General features: G+C 45.8%; 1 protein-coding gene across 1 annotated transcript in view; it reads right to left on the reverse strand.

The window, feature by feature from the left end:
- Positions 1-2,262: 2,262 nt before the first annotated feature.
- Pop1 (POP1 ribonuclease P/MRP subunit) overlaps positions 2,263-23,783 on the reverse strand; it is a 60,234-nt gene continuing 38,713 nt past the window's right edge. The window contains exons 9-10 of the mRNA XM_050176365.3: positions 17,900-18,119; positions 2,263-3,359 (exon numbers count right to left, since the gene is read on the reverse strand). Of these exons, the coding sequence (XP_050032322.2) occupies positions 2,597-3,359; positions 17,900-18,119 (983 nt within the window). The 3' untranslated portion in view covers positions 2,263-2,596. The remainder of the gene's footprint in view (positions 3,360-17,899; positions 18,120-23,783) is intronic.

Genomic DNA, 23,783 nt, shown 5'->3' on the forward strand with positions numbered 1-23,783 from the left:
GAAGCCGAGCTGCAACGTGAACTCCCCGAAAGAAACTTCTGGCTAAACCATGTGAAAGCACAAGGGATGGCTTACACAAGAAGCAGTGACTGTACAACATTGGCCGAAATAACTTTATTCCAACAAAGAACAGTGCTGTTTGTGAGGTAAGGCACCTTTCTTATTACTCAAGGCGGCGAGGTAATCAAAATGGCGCTGATGGTGGCTTAGATTAATGCCGTTTCAGATCTGTGGTCACGGCAAAACATTCGGAAATGCGGGCGGCGAAGTGTTCTTGCGTCCGAAATTTCATATGTTCTTATGCATTGACTCTATGGGGTATGTAGGGTATGGGTATGGTGTCAGGAAAGTCGGTCGCGTCGCTGACTGTACACTGGCAACTCCTCCAGCCGGCATAACGGCATCAAAGACCATTCGCTACGATAGCTCTGTTACTCGAGCCAGCATTACCGCGACTTTCGTTCCCTTTCAATAAAATTACGGGAAGTTTTTCCTGATAGAAGCACACATTCCCAGAGTTTTCCCGGAGTATTTTCAGACTGTTTAAGATCCCAGAGAATTCCCGGTTTTCCCCGATTTCAAGTGGATATGTCTTGCAATCTCAGGGGCAATTCATAAATTGCAAAATGCGCTGTAAAGTAATTATGCCATTAATTAGCAAATCCTTGTTAATTTTTTAATACATGTTATGATTTCTCATGCTATATGTCCGCTTGTTTGAATAATCCAGCTCAAAGACAAAATGTATGCTATCAGCCTCAGGTGATCTATAAAAATTACATAAGAGTTAGAAATGGTAACTCCGTATAGCTGTCACTTGAGTAAAACTAGAGGAAAACTCGAAAACCAAAATGTAGTTCAAGGCAGCTCACCAACACATTCGGGCTGCCTGAAACCACAGGAGGCCAAGCACAGAAACTCGAGAGCATTGGCAAAGCAAAACTTGTTTATATGCTTATAACCATCAAAACAGATCGGTTCAAGTTTACGCCTGTGGGGGTTTTACTTCTATATTCCATCTCCCTCGTCACATCTAGCTGGTATAATCAGGGCAAGTATAAATGCTGAGCCACAACAAGACAAAACTCCCATAGAACATTTTCCTGACATTTGGATGCTGAGTGCATGGAATTGTTGGAAATGACACACAATGAGTTTGAGCAGGCTTCTCAACACCTTGATTAAATTATTTAGACAGCAAATGCCTAGTGCGTAAGAAAGTTTACTGAACACCGTTTCACACGAAGACACAAATTTAAACATCATGGCTTAGAGGAACAAGGTTTTGTTGACTTTTTTGCTGCATTCTGGGTCAAGGGGCAATATAAGACATGGGTGGTGTTTTTCCATTGAGCTGGTGCACAAACGTGCACAGCGAACAGGCATGGTGGATTATTTTTAGCAATAAAATCGTCAAGCATCTTTAAGCTCACATTGCGAGCCCAAAAAGTCAACTTAGTGAACACGTGCGAAGCACCGTTCACTAAGTTGTGGCAGGCCTCTCCACCACAGTCAAGGATTTCATTAAAATTAGCACAGTGCTCAAGTGGCCATGACTGCAGGAATGATGGTGTTCATAAAACAAATATGCATGACGAGATCGGTGTGTCTACAGGTGAAGTTTCAGCTTTCTGCGATGACACTGTAACACTCTCCCATGCTCACAAGAACTTTGGACATGGAATAAAGGTTCTGGAGCTTGCACCATACTGGTGCTGAAATTTCTTCACAAGTTTTTCAGATTCTCCAACACAAATTCAATTTATGCAACAAGTATAGCCAAAGATTATGTTTACTCTGGACATGGAAAACAGATTATTTGCTCGATGCTGAACCAAAACTTAAGGGTTCCTCGGCTTTTTCAGCTTCAGCATGAATCGGCATAAACTCATGCGTGAACAACTCTAAAACTACTCCAATATACTGTTCCATCTCCAGGTTCACCAGCACTTGCAACAGTGACTTAATGCAGATTCTGAAACATACACTTTGGACTACTCCATGTTTGGGAACCTGCTACAGAGCAATTATATGTCTCACTTTCATGTAATTATGTAAATGGTGATCCTGATCAGTCATTTCTTATGTGAGTCTCGATTTATCCTGATGGTACACATATAGCAAAATGTTATATTTCATACAATGTCTCCAGTGCTGCAGAAAAGGAAGCAAGCAAATGATTCAGAATCGGCATGTGCAATAGCACGAAGTTCTCATTTTAAATAATTGCTATAAGGAAGCAGAAAAGAACTTCATGATATGTCCACTGCAACAGAGTATGCACATTTATTTTAAAACTTCAGTTTCGTAACAAGATGAGTGGCCGTGCCATCCAGGAGGAATGCCTGCACCAATCACTGCCCACCACTGCTGCACACGACCTTTCTTACAAAAAATATACAACCACAATCCATCTGGCGGCTTAAGCTACGAAATATATTACACGTGTACACACTCAACATCTGTGTTACAATATAAACCTTGATGCATTAACTCTACAGGCAAACCAACAGATGAAAAGGCGATTTTATGAAATTAGTGATTCCTAGAGGAAGAAACTACCATGTCTTTACATAAAGCTCTACCAACTCGAGCTTTAGCATTCCTCTAGCACACGTAAAGTTGCATACCTGTATTGAACAGAGTGCTGATGCCTGAACAACACAAGTGGCCTAACACTGGCTGAAGCAGAAGTTCGCACAAGATGAGCGAGTCCTTCAAACGCGCAGTAACCAAGTCCCCTGCCGCACGCTGATGAGAAACAGTAGTCCCCGCTCACCACACCCCCCAACAAAAGTCTTGAGCAACTCTTGACCACGCCACTTACTGCCGGCCTCGCTAACAACTCTTCTATAGTTGGTCTGGGTGCTTTTCGCTTCTTCAGTTTGGCATCTTTCTGTTTCTTCAACGTCCTCAGGCGCTCGCATGGCGCTTCCGCTGAGTCAGCAGAATTGCTTTGCGTTATTGCCAGCATGTCCTCCGTTGTGGGTAGAGAGATGGAGTCAAACTGTTTCGGTACTCCCCTTGAACAGCTGACAAGTTCAACGCAGACAAGCGCGTGTGAGAGGTCCAGGTTCGTTGCCCGTGCCGTGGTACGAATTTCGTCTAACTGCTTGGACACTGCTGTCGGTGAAACCGCACCTTTCTTCCGCTTCTTGTTAACATCTGCGAACAGAGCTGCCAGCCTCCTGAGGACTTTACGGCTTCTAAGGACGTAGAAAGTCGACCCGTCACGGCTGATGTCGGCACTCGGCTGGTCCAGTGTGCTGCGCCACTCTTGAACAAGTTGTGACCATGGGAAGAAGAAAGGGCAGGAGATGCGCAGCTTCTGGAATGATGGCCGCTTGTCTGGAGGGTACCTGTAACGATGAGACAGACTATGTAACAATGGTACACTAGCAGAAACCACAGAAACCTGTTTGATTTGTTTGTCTGTTTTTTTTTTTTTAAGTGCTGGATAGCGCCAGGCAGGTCACATTATGAAAATGCACACGAGTGACCATACAGCTGTAGCAAGATTCCCACAGATGCACACCATGTTTCCCCCCTTACTTATGCATCTACTGCTTGCTCTATTCTGTTCTTCTGACTCATTTGCAGAATGGTCATCTGAATGTCTGCCTTTTTAACCCCTCTGCCTCCTCCCGCCCTTTTGACAGGTACGGCTCTGTCGCTGTCACAGAGCAAAATAGGCAGAAGCGCTGACTTGGTTATTTTGTAATGCACTTGGAGTGTCCTACCTACGCACTCCTGACACGACACATTCAGTTTTCTACAGTGCACTCTCCTACTGCACACCACCTCTCCTTTCATGGTTTTGCTCCAAATGGCTCATGTACAATTTTTTTTTTCTTGACTTACTGTTAGCGCTAAATGCACATGCCAGCAAGAAAAAAGTACTGTAGCAAGAAAAGACAGCAACTTTCCGTGGCAATGAGAAGTTAGAAAAGTGAAACACTCTGTCATGGTGCGGCATTATTCAAGTCGGCGAAGCACCGATCAACAGGCACCAAAAGGTTGTGTGAATAGGAACCCGTGAGCAAGATGGGTATGGCCGGCCACTCGGGCAGGCGGCTGAAGAAAGTCGAAAGCAGGTTAAGAGATTTTTTTTTTTTTTTCGTTTTGGCCGACCGTGACACCCTGACAGCTGCTTGCAGGAACCACTGTGTATTCTCTGCCCCATGCGTGCATTGAGAAGCTTGCTAAGACGGCAGGAGTGAGAATACCCAGAAATATGCGGTGTCTCTGTGCAACCCCTTGTCCACGAATTGCTGACAGTGTATGTGTGTCAGAGGGATTGGCACCGTATGGCCGGCTGCCGTCATTTCTTCTGTGTTTGTCAACGGACAACAGAGGTCCGCCACGGACTCAAGGGTGTGCGTGTGTGTCTGTGTGGCGCAATGCAAGTGCCACACAGCAGGGGGGAATCACCCGTTCCCTCGCCCCTAATTAAAAGGGGTACAGCCAAGGCCTTGGGACGAGTCGTGATACAATTTAGTGAACTAGATTGGATTGTCACCAATATTTGCCGCTCCCCGACCCAGGAAAGTAGGAACAGAAGTCATTTAAACGCAGGTTTTAGACTAAGCTAAGGAGTCTGGAAGCTGAGCCTATAATCAGCTAAGTGTCGAGGAGCTAGTGCCGTCCATTATCGCCTGGGCCACCTAGCCGCGTCTGAAGTGCGAGTGACTAGTTGACGTAAGAGATGACAACCCAACGTCTGCGACGAAGCTCACGGTAGTTCCACTCAAGTTAGCTCAACCTGCTCGAGGGAAGACGTCAGACGTAGACTCCTGGGAAACCCAGCACAGCAATCGCATCCACCGCAACGAGATCAGCTCGCCAGCGTTCTTCGGAAAAGCTCTGCCGTCGACTCCACATTTTATGGACTTGCTGTGGCTGCCCGGACATGCATATACCATCATTTGTTTTCTTTTGAACTCTGTTTTAGCGGAGCTCTGTTAAATGTATTCTTGTGTAGTGTTAGTTTTTATATCCACTGTTAATTGTTCATTGTATTTCTTTTGCCTTCATCATTGATCTATATTAAGTGCATGTGTGTTAGTGTTCTTGTTTCTTTTAATTCATTTAATTTGTGTATCGCTGTCAGTCGATAATTTTTTTTTTCTCCCTTTCTCCCTACTCCGACTCCTTGGCTGTGTTCACTTGAGTACGGAACGACCAACCGGCTTGTACACCCCATCGGCGATTTCGTGCTGACGGTGAACGGGTGAGAAGACATGACACGCTCACTAACAGCCCTGCAGTCTCATTCATATTTGTTTGGGCTGGGGAAGAGGAAATATTTCTTATTCACTACAGCACATATATTATAGGTAAGATATAAAATAAGCAACTCAGTGCTATATATAAATTTTATTTTTGAACTTTGCTAATCGCCTGGTCGATTTTCCACTAGCACAGCCGGTTTTTCTCTAACAGTGCTGGCTGCCAGTTTGACTCTTAAACCGGCATGCTGTGTGCCAGTTTTCCAGTTCTTTCTAAATTGGCACACTATAAACTACACTGCAAACACTCTCTTGAGTTTCCATCCATGTCAGACAACTGAACTGTCACAAGCGTGTTCATTCTTAATTTTCACTTTTCACCATCGTGTGGCAAGCCAGGACCCTCCATCCTTTCACTTATATTTCTTCTTCTTCCAAGTCCAAGCGCTTCCTTTGCTTCTCTCAGATACATCTTCTCAACGATCACCTACTGCTGGTGCTTATCCTATCAGCTGGTAGAACCAGTTTGGGTGACGCGAGAAAAATGAATGCACATTGTTTGTCCTCCTGCTCTCACACAACCAACCTGGGACTATGCAACTGACGTCAAAAAGTGTACCAAATTTGTAGCGTTCAATAAATTTCAGTCATGCAAAGTTGATACTTAGTGTGAGAGCAAAATAGAGTGGCGATGCACTATTTTGCTTACAATACTCTTTACAAAAAAAAACATTGAAAAACCTTTAAAAAAAGCCAATCACATCTATACAATGTCATCACAAATGGCGTGGCAGTGGTTAATCCTACTGAATGTTGCAAAGATGCATTTTCATTTATTCCACTTTAAAAGCTCATAGGCATTACACAAGGTCGGTTGTACACCAAACTACATGTAAACGATGTGGGGAGCACCCGCCTCCATTTCCTCCCGCGTGCCCGCGGCGCCCCGTTCGCACATGGCGACGGGACGGGCCGGCGTAGACATGGGAGAGAGGCACTACGCGCTCTCCCTTTCTCCGTCGCTCCGATGACGCGCGTACCCCTCTTCCCCCACGCGGCTCACGGGAAAGGGAAACGTATCCGGCGGGCGAGGAGGACTTCCCCTCGCAAAAAGGTAAAAAAGCATAAAAGCGCGCGACCGGGGGAGACTCCCTCTCTTGGGACGCGACCCCTTGGACTGCCGGACTGGAGTACCTGCTGCTACCCGTGAGTGACCACGTTGCCTGACTATCCCGGGCAACGAGGCGAGACTATTTATTACTATTACGGAGAGGACGTCCCTCTGCGAGTGTTCGCGATTGCTAATAGCAATAAACGTTGTTACCGTTGACACCGCTGGTTGCCTTATTCGTCCGAACCCGGCGTAGCCGCGATTTCCGCGCTACGGGTTGGGAGTACCACGAAGCGACTGCGTGGGGCTAGATCCGGAGCTCGCCTTCAGCCCTAGCCGCACGCAGAGTGGAACCCCCACAACGAGCAAGCTACTGCACTACAATGAAAAAAACACAACAGTAGGGGCTAGCAAAGTACTATTATGTAACAATGGCAAGAAAATTTCTGCAATTACAGTTTGCAAACGCAAAGGTAAGTAAGTAGTACATTAAACACACAAAACAGAAAAAGAAAGATGTCTTTTTGTGTTTCAGTTTTCAGAAGTGCGCCAGCTTGAAAACATCTGCAGTCACAATTGAGTTTGATTAGTTTAGTCTTCCAAGAGTTTCTTCCGATAGAAGCAAGTACACTGATAAGTACAGGGCCTGTATCTGCGCGCTTGACCCTTTGAGCACATGTGCAAGTGCAAAAAAGGTTGAATAACACAGATTCGCTCTTGTTTCTTTAGCTGTCCGGGCTAGTGTGGTGTCCAGAAATCAGGATCACCACAAATGAAGCCTTGCCAGCACCACTTGCAATGCACAATCGGCATGAGTAAGAGGCGTGTACAGAACCGCACAAAAGATGCAGACAAAGAACGAGAGGACAATGACTTAAGCGCCTGTGTCATCACCTTCTGGTCTTTTGTCTGCTCCTTTTGTGCTGTTTTTCAAATTAAGAATGCACACCAACTAGCACAGCTTGCAGTCTTGATGCAATCCCTATATTATTAGTATCATTGTCATTAATTAGTTTGAAAATATTGCTCCAAAACAATACATGCGATCACGAAAAGGCGAGCAGTGTGAAGACGACGATGACGATTAGAAGCTAGCGCGGGCTGTTGCCTCTTGGCCAAGTGCAGCGTATCTTCTGGTAAATATACTTGAAAGAGAGGAAAGGAAAGCAAGGAGCAGGCCGGCAACTACAACAGGAATGGGCACAATGCCTGCATACTCTTCAGGAACGAGGGTACGCCATACAGAAACACAGAAACGGGCGTTGGGCATTTGAGGCATTTCTGCCCGTGCCAGAGGTGTTTGCAAAGTGCAACAAATTCCATTTCTGCCAAAGTGACATATTACCAAGCTTTAAATCCAGATGCTATTTATTTGTGATATGTTGCTGAACATTTTACATTATCCTGAAAATTCTAAAAAGAAAAATTAAGACTTAATGGAGATTTTAATTAGGATAATTAGTGTTCTGCAAGCAACACGGCCTCTTTGTGGCTGTCATTCTCACTTGGAGATCCATTGCTGTCCACACCAAGATCCACCAAAATAGTTTGTAAGAAACCAGTGGATTTTTGCATTGTTCAAGAAACGTGCAGTCTTTTTGCACCAACCTGCCACGTCGGAAAACAAGGTAAGCAAGCAACACTGGCAGATCAGCTTCCTCACACCATCAGTCATAAAAAAAAAAAAAAAAAAAAAAAAAAAACAAAAAAAAGAAAGCCATACAATGTCAGTTTAATCAACTTCAGCGGTGCAAATTCAATCTACAATTTCAATCTGATGGAACCAGATTACGAACGTTTCCCATTTGCAAATTGTCTTGAGAAAGGCAGGGAGCATTCAGAAACTATCAGACAGTTCTATCAGGCACGGCAAGTGGTGTGCGGTGGTGCCCGAACAAGTGCAGCCACTGACTGACAATTCCAACTTGACAGGGGCACTGCCAAGATGTCTTAATAAGTGGGAGTTCGAAATACGAGATTCACCCAAAAATAAGTGACCTTATTTCACAAGTGGCCAAGAAAGGTGCACCGTATTCTCGGATTGTTACTTTCGGAGATACCTTCAATTTTACGTGACCAGCACAAGAAACCATTGGAGTTTAGGAGCTATGGTACTGACACATGCACTTGCTTATCGTTCTCCAGTGACCGCTTTTCACCAGCTAACAAATGTTGAACGTTATCGCTTGGCACAGGACACACCTGCATGCAAGTTTCTCTAATGTTATCGATGGTTCTATCTGTTGTCTGTTGTCACCAAACTTTGTGTAATCTATGCGCGACGTGAATTTTGTAGCATAGTCAAACATACTTATAATGATACCTGTTTCAACAATATATCGGTTATAACAATGATAAGCTGCTGCACCGTCAACTTTTGTATGTTTTCCATGGTGAAACAGCCTGTTTACTACAATGCCCCGATGCTGCATTATCAGTTATAATGATGAAGTCTGGCTGCTGGGTGCCCGAGCCTAAAGGTAGTGAAATGCGATACAGTCGAACCCGACTATATCGAACCCGTTTACATCGAATTATTCTATATATCGAACAATTTCTGGTCACGGTATAGTTACAACGAGTATATATAGCAAAAAGTATGCTTACATCGAACAAATATTGCAGTGACTCCCGATATATCGAACGTCAAGCGGCGGAAAAGTGCCCCCAGAAGTTGGCTTTCCCTCGCGGTAGCGGGGAAACCCGGCGGCGCGGCTCCATCCAACCGCTCTCCCTACCGTGACCGCGCTGCCTCGGGCTGTTCGGGGGAGCCGTCGACACTCCCCCTGTCGCGCATAGTGGAGTGTATTAGGCCACATCCTCCCTCTTTCTCTATCATCTTTCACCTGCCACCCCCTCTCCCCTGACGACGCTTCGCCGTGCTCCCTCACGGGTTGCAGAATCAAGCGTCCTTCCTTTCTTTAGATCACTATCTAGCGACACTCCCCAGCAAAAAATGATCCTGGCCCGCCTACAGCGCTTGCTCAGACAGCCAATCAGAGGCTCTTGTGCTCTCTTCGTGCAAGATGGCGAAAGCGCGAGTTCTCTGGCTGCTTCTCTGGTTTATCGTGTTTGCGCCTTGTGGGCCTTCTCCCGCAGTGTTGCCGTGATGAAGCGGCAGAATTCGCCTTTCGTCGTGAAGCTCGAAATCATAAATCGCGTCGAACGCGATGAAAGTTGGATGTCCCCGCAGCGTGCAAGATTCCGAGGAGCACTCTCGGCACGATTAGGGCTAAAGTGGCCAGACTCGCAACCCGGTGCCCATGGCGCCCGACGCGTACGCACGGCCGTGTACGAGGGGTTCTTCATACGTGCCGGTTTCCGCGTGCTCGGCGAGGACTGTAAATTCTGATGAATGCGACGAAGCCGTTGCCGGTGTTGCCGAAGTTTGGAGCGAGCTGTCAAAATTTTCGGGACATTCGAATCAACGGTGGACGAGTTTGTGAGTGCAGATGATGGTGTCGCGACCACGGTAGAGCCCGGAAACGAAGACTACATCGCCGACATCGTACCGAGCACAAATGAAAGTAGGCACATTGAGGAAAGCAACTACGGTCCTTTGCCCACATCCTCCGAAGTGATTGGTGCACTCGCATTAGTCCGGCGCTTCTGCGCGAATGCGGAAGGTTGCGGCCTCAGCTGCTCCGACTCCTTAGACATCGTGGGGAAGTGCGTGCGTCGCAGGCAGCGAAATTGCCCAAGCAGAAGAAAATGCAGGACTAATTTATGCCAAACTAAGCTAGTTTCGTTAATAAAGTGATTTTATAAATGACATGTGCTTTTATGACATCCAATTATTTAGCAGGCTTATATCGAATTATGCTCTATATCGAACTGATAGGCGTTTTTTTGCGAGTTCGATATAGCCGGGTTTGACTGTATCATCAAAAAGAAAAAATAGAAAGAGAAATTCAAGTTGCTGCACGTTGGGCTACTGCTCCAACAGCCGCCGTGTGCTCATTTTCCAGCCATCTCTGCATGCCTCTCTCGCGTCGCCCTTCCACCCCTCCGAACACGAATGGGCTGCGCCCATAGCTCTACGCTGCCCCACCTTCCAAAACACAAATGGACCATGCCAACCGCACTGCTCGCATGTTGCTCGCTGGCTCCTCATTCAGCACAGTTCTACAAACAGCTTAACCGTTCGCATTCGTCTTTCTTGGTTGCGTCGAAATCGTTCCTGGCCATGCAGTTTCTCAGCCTCGTTTGACTAGCCACCAAAAGGGAAGATAGTTGATCTGCCCGCTGATCATCAGCAAAGCATGATGTTGACGAAAAGAAAGTGCACGGCTATAGACATGAAAACTAAGTGCTTCTAACCGATAATGCGATCGTTGCAAATATGCTTGCACCAGATAGCGATGGCGACGACGGAAGCGATGAAGCGGTAGGGCAGGCTGCCCGATGTTAGGATCGGCCTGCAGCTATTTCAGCCTGCTACACGTGTTCCGATCCAACCGGGACGGTGGCGCACTTCAGAGAACTGCGGATCACCGGCAGCCACGTGGCGAGGGGTCAGCTCAGGGGAGTTCTCGAGGGGAGGTAATTGGCGGAACCTCCCCATGCGCTTTTCGAGACACCAGACAATGTGCTACCCGGGCGCGCCACCCGGGACGGCTCCGAGTTCGACGAAGCAGGCTTTGTGCGCAACATGACAACGCCGCCCTGTTCTGTTATGAGTGGAGGAGTTGCCGCGGGAACGCCAACGAGGGCTCCTTCCCACGCGCCGACCAAGATGCAAGACAATGTGCTACGCGGGCGCGCTACCCGGGACGGCTCAGAGTTCTACGAAGCCCCTCTGACGTCGGCTCCGGACCATTGCACCTATGTGTGTGTGTGTGTGTGTGCGTGTGTGTGAGCCCTCCTCCTTCTCCAAGTCGAGAGCCCGTCTCCTCCAAAAAGGTGGGTCTACAATGACGTCGAACTATGAAGTCTAGCGGAGTGCTTATAAGCAGCGATTGTCGGCTGCTAGAGTGTGCTCATCGTCGTGCTCGAAATGTACTCGTGAGCTGTGTGCTCGTAAGCTGTTTGCTGTATGCTCGCTGCGGGCTCCATTTGGGAGTCACGCCAGACTGTCGATGTGTCTCATGTTCAACTGCAAATAACATGTAAATAAATCCTGCTCTCCTAAGTCCCGACCAAGAGTCAAGCTCTTTCCTACAGCTACAACTGCCAAATTTTACATCTGAATGGCAGCGGTGAGATCGGCCTACAGCTCGTAGTTCGTCCGACCACTCTAACAAATGGTGGCAGCAGCGAGATCGTCCGACGAATCCTACACCGAATGTTGCCCTCACAGGAGACCCGGCAGATGATTCAGTCACTCCAAAGTCTCGTTCTTGCGAGGAACCTTCCGCTGCACTACGTGGAGCACGTGGATGCCTTGAAGAAGGATGTTGGAAAGCTTCACATAAAGCATGCAAGGCTGAAGAACGTAGGGTTTTCTTGTGCAAGCCAGTGGGAAGTACGTGGCGAGATGCTTGTGGCAATCTCTCCTCAGCATTTCTTCTGGATTTCTCAAGCTGACAGGCTGCCACAGCAGCCTTCTTGCAATGTTTAAAATGCCCCCTTTGGGCCCACCAAAATGATGCCTTGGCAGTGCTCACATACCGCTTGCCACCCGTGACACCCCTTTGCAGTTGTTAAGCAGTGCCATTCTTTAACGCAGACAGCCGCAGCTTGTTTCACGTGATTGGAGTGCCCGGGAAGCAGTTCAACAAGTGAACACAATCAGAAGCCGGATGGAGGAAGGTGGTGGGGAGGGGCACTGGCCTCCCCACCATTAGTTTTCTCACATCAGCTCTGCCATCCCCCCATTTTGATTTTTTCATGCAACCCGGTTATAACAATTATTGGTTACAACAATGAAATTTTTGTGGCACTTCAATATTTTTATAAGTGGGTTTGACTGTACTTTCTGAAAGACACGCAGGCACCAGTGATTACTATGGAACTTTTGATGACTCATGTATAAAAGCTGATGCAATCGACCACAAGATCAGATTTCGACGATTGCCAACTGTGTTCGCCGCTGCCGTTGTGGTTTGAGTGTAACTTGCTTTTGCAGGCACAGGTTTGCCCAATAAAGAGTAAAGTTACTCACAGTTTTGCTGCAGTGTTTTAAATCGTCACTATAATATGTGACAGTCTCCTTGGCACAATGCTAAGCATGCTACCTTTTGCATGGCTAGTGCAAGACACGTCAGCGCCTAAGAGCAACGTTATTCTTGGCACAGTGCAAAGCACGCTGTTTTATCACAGGACAGAAACGCTCCAGCCCATCGACGTGTCCAGTGCTAGTCATGCATACTATCACGAAAATGAAGGTATCTTTTTTAAAGTGATTTCCACCAATACATCCCAAGTTTGTCAACGCGTGTTTCTGCATGCACATATGCTTGCCCTAGGCCTAGGAATTCCGTGACTGCGATTTTCTAGCAGTGTCTCTTATGCCATATTCCTTTTCACACTTTTCGCACGTCATAAGTGGTCAGAGCAAATCTCCGCTCCCCTTATCTACAGAATCAGCCAGTCATGAACAGTGGATGATAAGAGAATGGCACAGAATTGAAAGGAAATTATAACTACTAAATTGTGGCCCGTATCTGAATCACTGTCATGCTGTCGTTACAAATAGACAAAAGTACAGTCAATGTGTGCGCTGAACTCTCATCGATGATAATGCCAAAGACATCGCAAAACAAAAATATACTTTTTTCCTTGACTTGGTGGCCAAATTAGCACACGGTCATGCCGTCAGAGTCCACATTACTGCACGATGTGGTGTAAAGTGTTCGAAACTTTGGTTGTCCTTATGCATTATATCTATAGGGCTAGTGGCGGTGCCACAGGTTGTCCAAATAATCGGTCACTGATTGTATACTCAGGCACGGCACGGTGAGGGTTAAAAGGACCCTCATCGGGCCTTGTCAGAAATTTTAATTATATACAATAGGAGTACGGCCATCCACGAAGCATTACACCACAATGATGTTTAAAGCAGCAGCAGAGATAGAAGCAAAGTGTCATAAAGCAATGGCGAGAGCAGCTGAGACCCTTGCCAGAGCAGAGGCTCTCCCCCATTGCCTCAACTACCTCCTGCAAGCAAAATTATTCACCTGCCTTCACCCATGTCGAAGCCGAGGGCAACTCTTTCTCCTTTGTGCTAAAAGCCCCCCAGGTCCGTGGCACCCACCTTCTTGTTGCATGGTACATTTTCAGAGACAGTTCTGCACCTTCTGCATTTCACATGAGCACTGCTGCTGGTATTGCTGCACTGCAGGTGGCGTTGTGTGCGACACAAGACCACCATGAGCTTGCATCATCAAAATTAAAAGATAGAGTTTTACGTGGCAGATCTATGATATCATAATGGGGAACTCCAGAGGTTGTTTAGTGTGCAACAAAATAAATAAATTAATTAAATTGTGAGCTTATTTGGACCACCCAATGTACATGGGCGCTTTTGCATTTCCATACCTGCCAACCTGGCGAGATAAAAAGTCAGGATACTTTTTATTCACGCCAACGGGGGGGGGGGGGGGGGGGGGCAGTGTTCGATGAGTTCTTTTGCAGGGACCTTGCAGTAGGAGGCTTTGCTCACTTCCAAAATTTGTCAGAGTAGTTTTGCTCAAAACATGGTCCAGACTGACGGCCCTTCACTAGCAGCAGGTGTTGAAGGGTTGTGTTGCACATTGATGAGCAGAATTCGGTCCTAGTTTTTCAAGCTGTGCTAAAATCCTCTCACACTCTGCCTTGCTATGCGGTATTACAAGTAAATCGAGCATTACCTTAGCAACTCAGTGAAACATGTTTTCCATCAGTGTTTTTCATTCTTCCAACCATAGACCACTGCACGTTGCACCTTTCTTCATTGAGAATGTGCTCTTGAAGACTGTACACCTGTAGTGTGGCAAACTCAGCTTTGAGAGCATCTTAAGTCTTCAGCAGATTCATTGGAATCTTGGGGCAGCAGCTGAGGGAAACTCTGAATAAAAAAACGAAGACTCGAGAGCGATGCCTCTGAAATAAATTTCAGGTTGGCCACCTCCGCATTCTTCCGAGTTGTGTTACAGAGCTGCGTCGACATCCGTAACGCTTCGCCTCGCCGCATTTCGGAAACATTTTCCATAGAAGAGGCCCAATGTGGTCGCTGACACTAAGGGTAGGTTGTGTTTGACGAGGAGTCCCGTAAACAGGCACTCCCCATGTATGACACTGTCGTCACAGTTGTTCCGGAGAAAGTTCACTATGTTATCTTGCTGCTCAGCGGTGCGCCGTGGAAATTTGCAGTTTCAAGTCGCCTTTGCCACCGTGTGCTGACGTCACATCCACACGTTGTACAAAATGCATAAGATTCTCCTTTTCTTGATGTCAAAAAGCACGAAAATTCAGAAGTATAAGATCGCAAAAACTTTTGCAGATACCTTTTCTTGGGCTTTGATAGCACCATGGCATCAAGCACACGAGGATTGTAACTTTATATGGTGCACCACATACAAACAGCCTAGCGAACACTAATCATACACACAAGCAGCAGCAACAAGATGCACCATGGAGGAAGGCCTGCATGAAAGTCAAGAGCTACATTGGCTCTGGCTCTGGTTGGCTTACAAGGCACCGTAGTCAGCTGCTTAGTCGATGATACCGATGGCGCTAGTGCGGCAGTTGTTGGTGATGCTGACGATTACGATGTGGCTTTAGATTTCGCAGTGCCGGTTTCGCAAAAACCATTATTGCGCGAATAGAGACAACTTTTCGGGAGATATAAGACAGTGATCGTACAATCGGAAAGTTCAGTAAAAAATCGGGAATCTCCCGAGCGATTCAGGAGGGTTGGCAAGTATGCATTTCGCCCCCATCGGAATACAGCCACATTGGCCCGAATTTGATCCCGCAACCTCGTACTTGGCAGCGATGAGTAGCGTGACGTCATATTGTTTGGGACCGGGTGACTGCTTTGTGGAGAAGAGCGTGCCAGCGTTTTGTGTGAATTTTTCAGATGCTCTCGCAGCAAACATTGGATCAATACTTTGCAGGAGCAATTGTCACTGTGCAATTGCGCTGCAGCTGTTTCTTTGCAAGGCCTGAACCTGGGAAATGTTCCATTAGAGGAATGCTAAATGCAAACAAGACTGCAACCTATATTTTTAAGTTAGCAACGATTATTTTATGCCAAACACCAACTAGGTCGTAATAAAATAGCAAGTGGAAAGGCCACACAATTAATCTGCAATAGTGGCTGTCCCGAACAAGGTGTCTACGACATGTGTCTGGTTCCGCAATTACTTCCGACACATGGAGTGAGCAAAAGCATGGCCTTCGAGATCAGCTTCTGTCACCCAGACATGGCCATCGGGATGGCGTGGATTTGAACCCCCTGTTGAAACAGCCGCAACAGTGATATGGCCAACCATTTCTGTTGGGCACTACAGCTTGCTTTGAGTGAGAGGGCTACACAGAGAGGGCACCACACATATTTATTCATTTATTTATGTAAAAAGCCTCACAGGCTCCAGCAGGAGTATAAAAATGTGCCTAGAGAGCAGTGCAAAGAGGTAGCAAATCGAAATTATTCTGCAGGAAGATGTACCATATTTACTTGAATCTAGGCCGGCCCCAATTCTAAGCCAACTCCTGAATGTCCGAGGTCAGAAAAAATGTTAAAAACTTATCTCAAATGTAAGAAGAACAAAAAGATGAAGACAGCGTGCACAAAATGAAAACAGTATTTATTTAATAGGAACATGTCGAGCTCACTCTACATCATCATCGCTGCTAGCCCCATACGCGTGCAAGCTCGCGTCCGCACGCGCACTCATGTGCAGACAGTGCGGCACGGCTCGTATGTGTCGAAACACGGCGTTATCTCTGTGAACAGCTCGTCTCTGTGATGTCGTGCTTATCTTCCTTGTCGCTGTAACCTCCTCATTGCGGCACACGCAAAAAGCACCTCCTGTTGCCCCCTCCAACGACGGACGTTTTTCTCATTGATACTGAACTCTCACCCGGCTTGAACATTTGACAATGCCTCTGCGGCTAGCACAACTTTTTGTTTGTGGCATCGCTTGTTTGGTGCCATTATGATAACCCCATGCCACATGCCGATACGACACAGGTCCAAATGACAACAACGTTCATGTACTTCAGTTGGCTACTGGCGCGACTGTGATACTGACATTCCTACATGGCACTAGCTATGCACCCTATTTATCATCTTCAATACAAACTGGCATGTTTTTTTAAATTCTGGAATCTAAGCGAACCCTAGAGTTTGGTATATGATTACTTGAAAAAAAGAAGAAAAAAACTATCGGCCTAATAAATACGGTAATAAAATTGCCAGGCAGCACTTTCCATGATGCGTGTATGCCAAAAAAAAAAATTATTTCTTTTTGTTATCAGCACGTGAATAAAATTAAAAAGTGGCTCAGTTGGCAGTACCCATGTCGATATGAAGGACACATACAGTCAATCCCCTATACATATATCAAACTTGAATACAATCACCAAATATTTCGATTTATCAATTGTTCGAAACATAAAATTTGCCTATCTGAAGTTTAGATGAAAACTATGCCCATCTCAGACAGTTTCCAGAGGTTCTGACAAGCAGGAACTTACAGAAGTTGGACGTTGGGCTTGTTGGTATGTCATGAAGTAGGCAAAAAGCATAGCGCATCAGAAGCAGGACAAAAAAAGAAGACAGAAACACACCCGTTTGCTGCCAAATGTGTGTGTCGTCTGTGTTCTTTTGTCCTGTTTCTGATGTGCTACGCGTTTGCCTCCTTCAGGAACTTACAGATCTGTTTTTCAAAAGCCTGCAAAATACGAAGATGCAGCGCGATAACCATCGCACTTTACCTGGCATAAAAGAAGTCTGTAAGCTTACCTTGCTTTTTCTTCTCCACCATAAAATTCATTAAACCATTCTCAAGCTGCTTCATGCCATCTAAAGAAAGCAGGCCAGTACCTTCCACTGCGCCACAACAGCAACGAAAGATGGTGGATGCTTCCTCAGCATTGGCGATGTCAGCTGCAATCTCTGCACTATTGCGATTCACTATGGCTTCCACAACATTGTCAGCACTGACAAAATCCCTCGCTGTTGCCCTATCCAAGACTGTGGCTGGGAATGCACGGAGCCCATGAAACTTGTCATTGAGGCAGGCAAAGCCACCGTCTGCCACCACAGAGCCCGCTCTGAAGAAATTCAACTTCCAGCCAAACGTGCATTAAAAGCCTCTGCAGCAGTCGTCTGCGTCCTACCTTGAATGCTTTTATAATACCTTGGCTGAGAAGTTGCAGCTTTGAAGTAAGGTTAGGCAGCAGATAAACCCCAAAGGATGCCAAAGAATTTGTTGGAGAAAACCCAGTGACGAATTGCTCCATTTTTTTCTCCAGCGCAACTTTTATGGTGCAATTTTGCTCCATCAAACAACCGCTGAGTTATTTTTGGTGAAGCAGTGCACTTGGAAGAAAGAAAAAGAAACAGAGAGAAAGATGACCACACCAACGTCAATGATGAGGGCATACACAAGTCTCGAGTTATGCTGCTTACCTGAGGTGCTTGGCCATGAGCTCCCGGCGGTGATCCTCTTCAGATTGCTGGGTGGCTGCCGTGTCTGGGTGGTCGAAGGGAAAGCAGGGCAGGCCCATTTCCAGCGACAGGCTCCGCAGCTCCCTGAGGCCAGATGCACGGGCTCCCCGATAAACTAGAGCGATCCAAAATGGCCGACCCCAGCCTGCTGGCAGGATCAAGTCCCAGCCACTGCCAAAACCTGTGAGGTCAGTAAATGGAGAAGGGCAAGTATTGATTGACTGATTGATTGAGTCTTTATGGCTAGTAATGCTGGGACAGGAATGGAGCAACATGACTACAAATATGGTGGCCGAGAGCACAGTTGCTGCCATTCAGGTTGTTGCATGTGACCTCACTTTCGGTGAAGCTATTTTTCGGCTTTCCTAGTGCCATATAACCGTATTTACACTGTTGTAAGTCGACCCCCTTTTTTTAAATTTGGAAGTCTGAAGTTGGGGGGTCGACTTACAATCGAAACTGAAACATGGCCCCACCAAATAAAAAGCGATACCAACGGGAGCTACAACGTAGTTAGAATTTTGGTTTCTCTATGGCCCTACCCGTATGTTTTCGCTATCCCGTGTGTTTGTTCACTTTCGGAAGGGTTTTTCAACATTTTTGAGAGTTTTACAGTGCATGCAACATTCATGGGGGAGGGGGGTGTCGATAGTTGATGGAAGCGCCGCTGTTAGCATTTGCGGCGGCACCCTCAGAACGGCGGCGCTTGCGGGGAGTATCGGTAGTTCATGGAAGAGCAGACACCGCTCGCTGGTTTCTCTTTCTCTGTTTGAAGGCATTGGTATTGGCATGGTATTGGTTTGACACGTTCCACTTGACTGCCGGCTACGTGCTACTTCTATGCTTCCCCAGTCGTCATGAGTGCTCCAGGCCCACTAATCGTTCGGCACTCGTTCACAGCAGCGTTCAAGAGGGCTGCCATTCTTTACGCCGAAGAAACAAATCACTGCACAGCGGGCCGCAATTTCGATGTTTCTAAACGGTTGGTGCGAGAGTGGCGACTGCAGCGAAGCGAAATTTTCACCTGTGACGACAAGTGAGAAATTTCCCACGTGCCAAAGTCTGGACGCTTTCCGTAGCTGTAGGCTAAGCTTGCAGCGTACGCCGCTGAAATGCGTGATCGGTCCCTGCCAGTGAAGTGCGACATGGTCATGAAACAAGCCCGGACCTTTGCTTTAATTTTAAGGTTCTGCTCCGCCGTGAGTACAACGAGTGGCTGGCGGCAGAAGGCTGCGAAATTACGCCAACTGGACCTATCAAAAGAGCCTCCCTGACGGCTGCGTGTGGTTGGGTGCATTTGGCGTGGGCTGCTGTTCTGCAAGATGTCCTGGTGCGGTCGTTTGCCAAATTTGAAATTTCGCTGGACCGCGACGCGCTGTGGGACCACAGCAACGATGACGATGGCAGCACTAGTGAAGACGAGTAGTCCAGTGACCATGTCAGCTACTAATAAATTTTCGTTATCGAATGCGCCCTCGGGTATGCTCTATTAATTTTTTTTTTTCGGTCACGCGATATGGGGGCGGGGGTCGACTTACAATCGTGTAAATATGGTAACCATTGTGAACCATTGTGATCGCTTTTTGCTGCTGCTGCCTTTCCCACAAAAGATGTGCGATTTAGTTACGTCGCTGAATGCGCTTTTCACGAAATTGTTGTTGCTGTCGGGTGACATTGAAGAAAACCCCGGTCCTGGGTCTGGTACGGCTGCTATCCTTCAAAGTTTGCAAGAGGGTCAAACAACAATTCTTAGTAGACTAAGTGATATTCTAGAAAGACAAAATCAGCTAGAAAATACAATGGGTGACTTCATAGCAAGGTTAGATTCCCTAGAGTCAAGGATAGCTATCCTCGAGGGCATAGAACGCGAGACTGTTAGTGCGAATAGCGGTATGGCAAAACGGTTTGGAAACGCAGATACGACAGAAAAACAAATAGATCACTTAGAAAACAACAGCAGAAGGATGAACCTAATTGTTTACGGCTTCGAAGACAATGAACCACGTGAAAGCTGGCAAAAACTTCGGAAAACCTTGTCAGGAATCTTTGCCAGGACACGTTAAAGGTAACCGTAGGGATGATCCAGAGGGCCCATACATACTCCAGAGGGCCCAAACATACTCTTGGGCGTAAACGACCGATTATCACAAACTTTGCATTATACAAGGATATTGAACTGATCCTAAGCAACGGCAATAAACTAAAAGGGACTGATTATGTAATCTCACGGGACTACTCTAGGCGTGTCAGAGAAATTCGTCAGAAGCTCTGGGCTGTTGGTAAACCAAGAAAACTTAATGGTAAAGACAAGGTGTTCTTGGCATACGATAAACTAATTATAAATGGAGAGGCGTTCGTGTGGGATGAAGACACCCAATCAGTAAAAAAACTAAATAAGAAATGACCAGTCTTAAGCAATAGAAAGCCCCAAAATTCGAAATGCTCTGTTCTCTTAATAAACTGCCAAAGCATTAAAAACAAAGTTGATGAGTTCTATGCCCTACTCCAGATGACGAATCCAGATATCGTTTTTGCTACCGAATCGTGGCTAGATGACTCAATAAGAGACAGTGAAGTGTTTCCTTCAACATATCAAGTCTTTAGAAAAGACAAGAACTCTAGGGGCGGCGGAGTATTTATCTTAGCTAAGGAATTCTTGCAGTGTACCGCAATAGATGTGGAAACCAGCGATCATGAATCACTTTGGTGCAGGCTCTGCACTCCTGATAAAGGAACGATAGCTTTGGGCGTAGTTTATCGTCCACCCAGCGCACGACCACAAGTTATCACATCACTGGATGATACACTGGCCTCGCTTCCCGATAATCAAATTGTGCTAGCAGGTGACTTCAATTTTCCAAACTTAAACTGGGATAAGAGCATGCGTACAAACGAAACCTGTTCAGCATTTTTTGATATGGTTTGCAAATATGGGTTTGATCAATACGTGATGAACGGTACACGTGGAAATAACATTCTTGACCTACTATTCTGCAATGATCCGAGCGTTGTTCATGACGTCTGTGTTTCACCTGGTATTAGTGATCACAAAATTGTCACTGCAATGCTTACTCTTCCACAAATAATTCCTGCTACCCATGAAACTCGCAAAGTGTATGACTACTCTAGGGCAAATTTTAATGAAATCAGTCTTGGTTTGGAAGCAGCGTTTCAGGCTTTTTCACAACACTCATCCGAAGGTGTGAACGTTAAGTGGAATTCTTTTAAATGCGTGCTGTCATCATTGACTGAAAAACATGTACCATTCAAATACGTCTCAGACAAAGCAAAAGTAGACAAACCCTGGATGACTTATGAGGTTAAAAGGAAGATAAAGCGAAGGACTCATGCTTATCAAAAATATAAAAAGAACCCATCAGAGGAACATGAGCGCCGTCTACAAGAGTTACACACAGAATATATCGAGGCTATCGATACCGCCAAGGACATGTACTTCTCCGGACTAGCTGATTCCATCAAGATAAATCCAAAAGCATTTTGGAGTTATCTAAGAAAGACGCGGAAGGAGAGTACAGGTATTCCAAGTATTCTTCACAATGGAATCCAGATATCTGAAAGCAACGCTAAAGCGGACTGTTTTAACAACTACTTTAAATCAGTATTTCTAAAAATGAAACATAGAAATACTTTTCCCAACACTACATACAGTGTGCCAAACGTAATACTTCCAATTACTATCACATTGGAGGGTATCAGGAACTGTCTCAACTCCATTAACGAAGCCAAAGCAATTGGACCAGACGGAATCTCTCCGAGGATACTCAAAGCCTGTTCATTCATTATATCTCAATACTTAAAAATAATATTCTGCAAAACCCTCGAAAGTGGCGTGCTCCCTAAAGATTGGAAAAAAGCCCATATAGTTCCAGTGTTTAAAAGCGGTTCCAAGTCATCCGTATCTAACTACAGGCCAATTTCACTTTGTTCCATATGTAAAATCTTTGAGCACATTCTTTATAGCAATATCATAAGGCACTTAGAAGGAAACAATTTTTTCTTTCCAAATCAGCACGGTTTTCGCAAAGGCGTGAGCTGTACCACTCAGCTGATAGAACTATTTCATGAGCTTGCAGATAGTGCTGAAAGAAGAATACATACAGATGCAGTCTTTCTCGATTATCGCAAAGCCTTTGACTCCGTATCACATGATCTGTTAATACATAAAATGAGCACTCTTAATTTGGATGCGAAAGTCATGAAGGTTATTGAAGACTACCTGAACGACAGAATACAATGCGTAGTTATAGGAGGCAAGAATTCTAGTTTTGCCCAAGTCACTTCTGGAGTGCCGCAAGGCTCGGTGCTGGGGCCGCTGCTGTTCTTAATTTACATCAATGACATCGCTTCATACATTTCCTCACAAATTAGACTTTTCGCAGATGACTGCGTTGTTTACAGATCCATTCGCAATCAACATGATATAGACGTACTCCAGCAGGACCTCAACAGCATAGCCTCCTGGTGTCAAAACTGGGAACTTAGCCTGAATACTGATAAATGTTACCAGGTAACATTCACTAAATCTAAAATCACTAATAAACCTACTTAGAAACTGGGAGATTCCATGCTCAGGAACGTTAACGAAATTAAATACTTAGGTGTTCATCTAACTGCTGATCTGTCCTTTTCCAGCCATATTGATATGAAAGTCAGGAAAGCCGGGAAAATGCTTAGCCTACTTATACGAACCCTTAGAACTGCCCCTGAGATTCTTAAAACCATAGCATATAAGTCACTGGTAAGGCCGCAATTAGAATATGCCACCGCCTTGTGGGATCCCCACCAGCGGTACCTGATTGTAAGTTAGAAGGCATACAAAACCGCGCTGCCAGGTTTATATCAAAGCAGTACTCCAGACACGCAAGCATAAGAGCAATAAAGAAACACATCGGACTAGAGCCGCTACAGATAAGACGCCAGAAGCACCGACTGAAACTTCTGCACGCAATATACACTGACGCGACAGGCATTGACAAGCTAAAATACCTTAAAGCACCACACTATATCTCAAACAGAAGAGACCACAGTTTCAAAATACGTGAAATTTCCTGCAAAACAAACTATATGAAGTTTTCTTTCTTTCCCCGCAGTATTTCTGAATGGAATAAGTTGCCAGTCGAAGTTGTGAGTGCTCCCCGAGAGGCATTTTTAAGACTAATCAATGATTTGTAATTGCAATCGTCTTCCAAACCAATGACTGCAGGCTGAATGAACTTTTTTCTTATACTGTTTTTCTTGTACTGTTTCTCATTTACTTTTTTCATGTACTTATTTTTACCTTGATGCATTGCTCCTTTGACATCCCTCCCTTTTGTGTGATTATATTCTCGTGCTAGTCACTTTATGTTGTACCCACTCCCCTGCTATAATGCTTCGGCGCTGCAGGGTGTACTGTAAATAAATAAAATAAAGAAATAAAATAAACCGAGTTTGGCCAACTCCAACACCAAGCTGCAACTTTTACTGCGGATTCTCGACAAAGTGGCGCTAGTTATGTTAGGGGTGCAACCGGGGGTGGCCAGTGGCAAGCTGCTGCTTGAATCTTGCCTTTGATGTGTTCCTACCCACATGCAAACTACGTCGGAGATGAGGCATGAGGTCACGAGCATGGGCTGGAATGACAACCACACACGTGAAGCAAAGTTTAGGTCTGCAGGTGATCAGCCAGCAACTACCACAAACACCTAACAAGTTTGCATGTGCTTACTGGATGAAACGGCGTAAGCTTGTGTATAGGCATAAAGCCAATAAAGTTCCAAACTGATTTTGCGCAGCACAGCATAAAATGACAGTGTCGAAGAGCACAGGTCAGCAAAATAAACGG

Source organism: Dermacentor andersoni, chromosome 9 (assembly GCF_023375885.2).
Source record: "Dermacentor andersoni chromosome 9, qqDerAnde1_hic_scaffold, whole genome shotgun sequence".
Lineage (NCBI taxonomy): Eukaryota > Metazoa > Arthropoda > Arachnida > Ixodida > Ixodidae > Dermacentor > Dermacentor andersoni.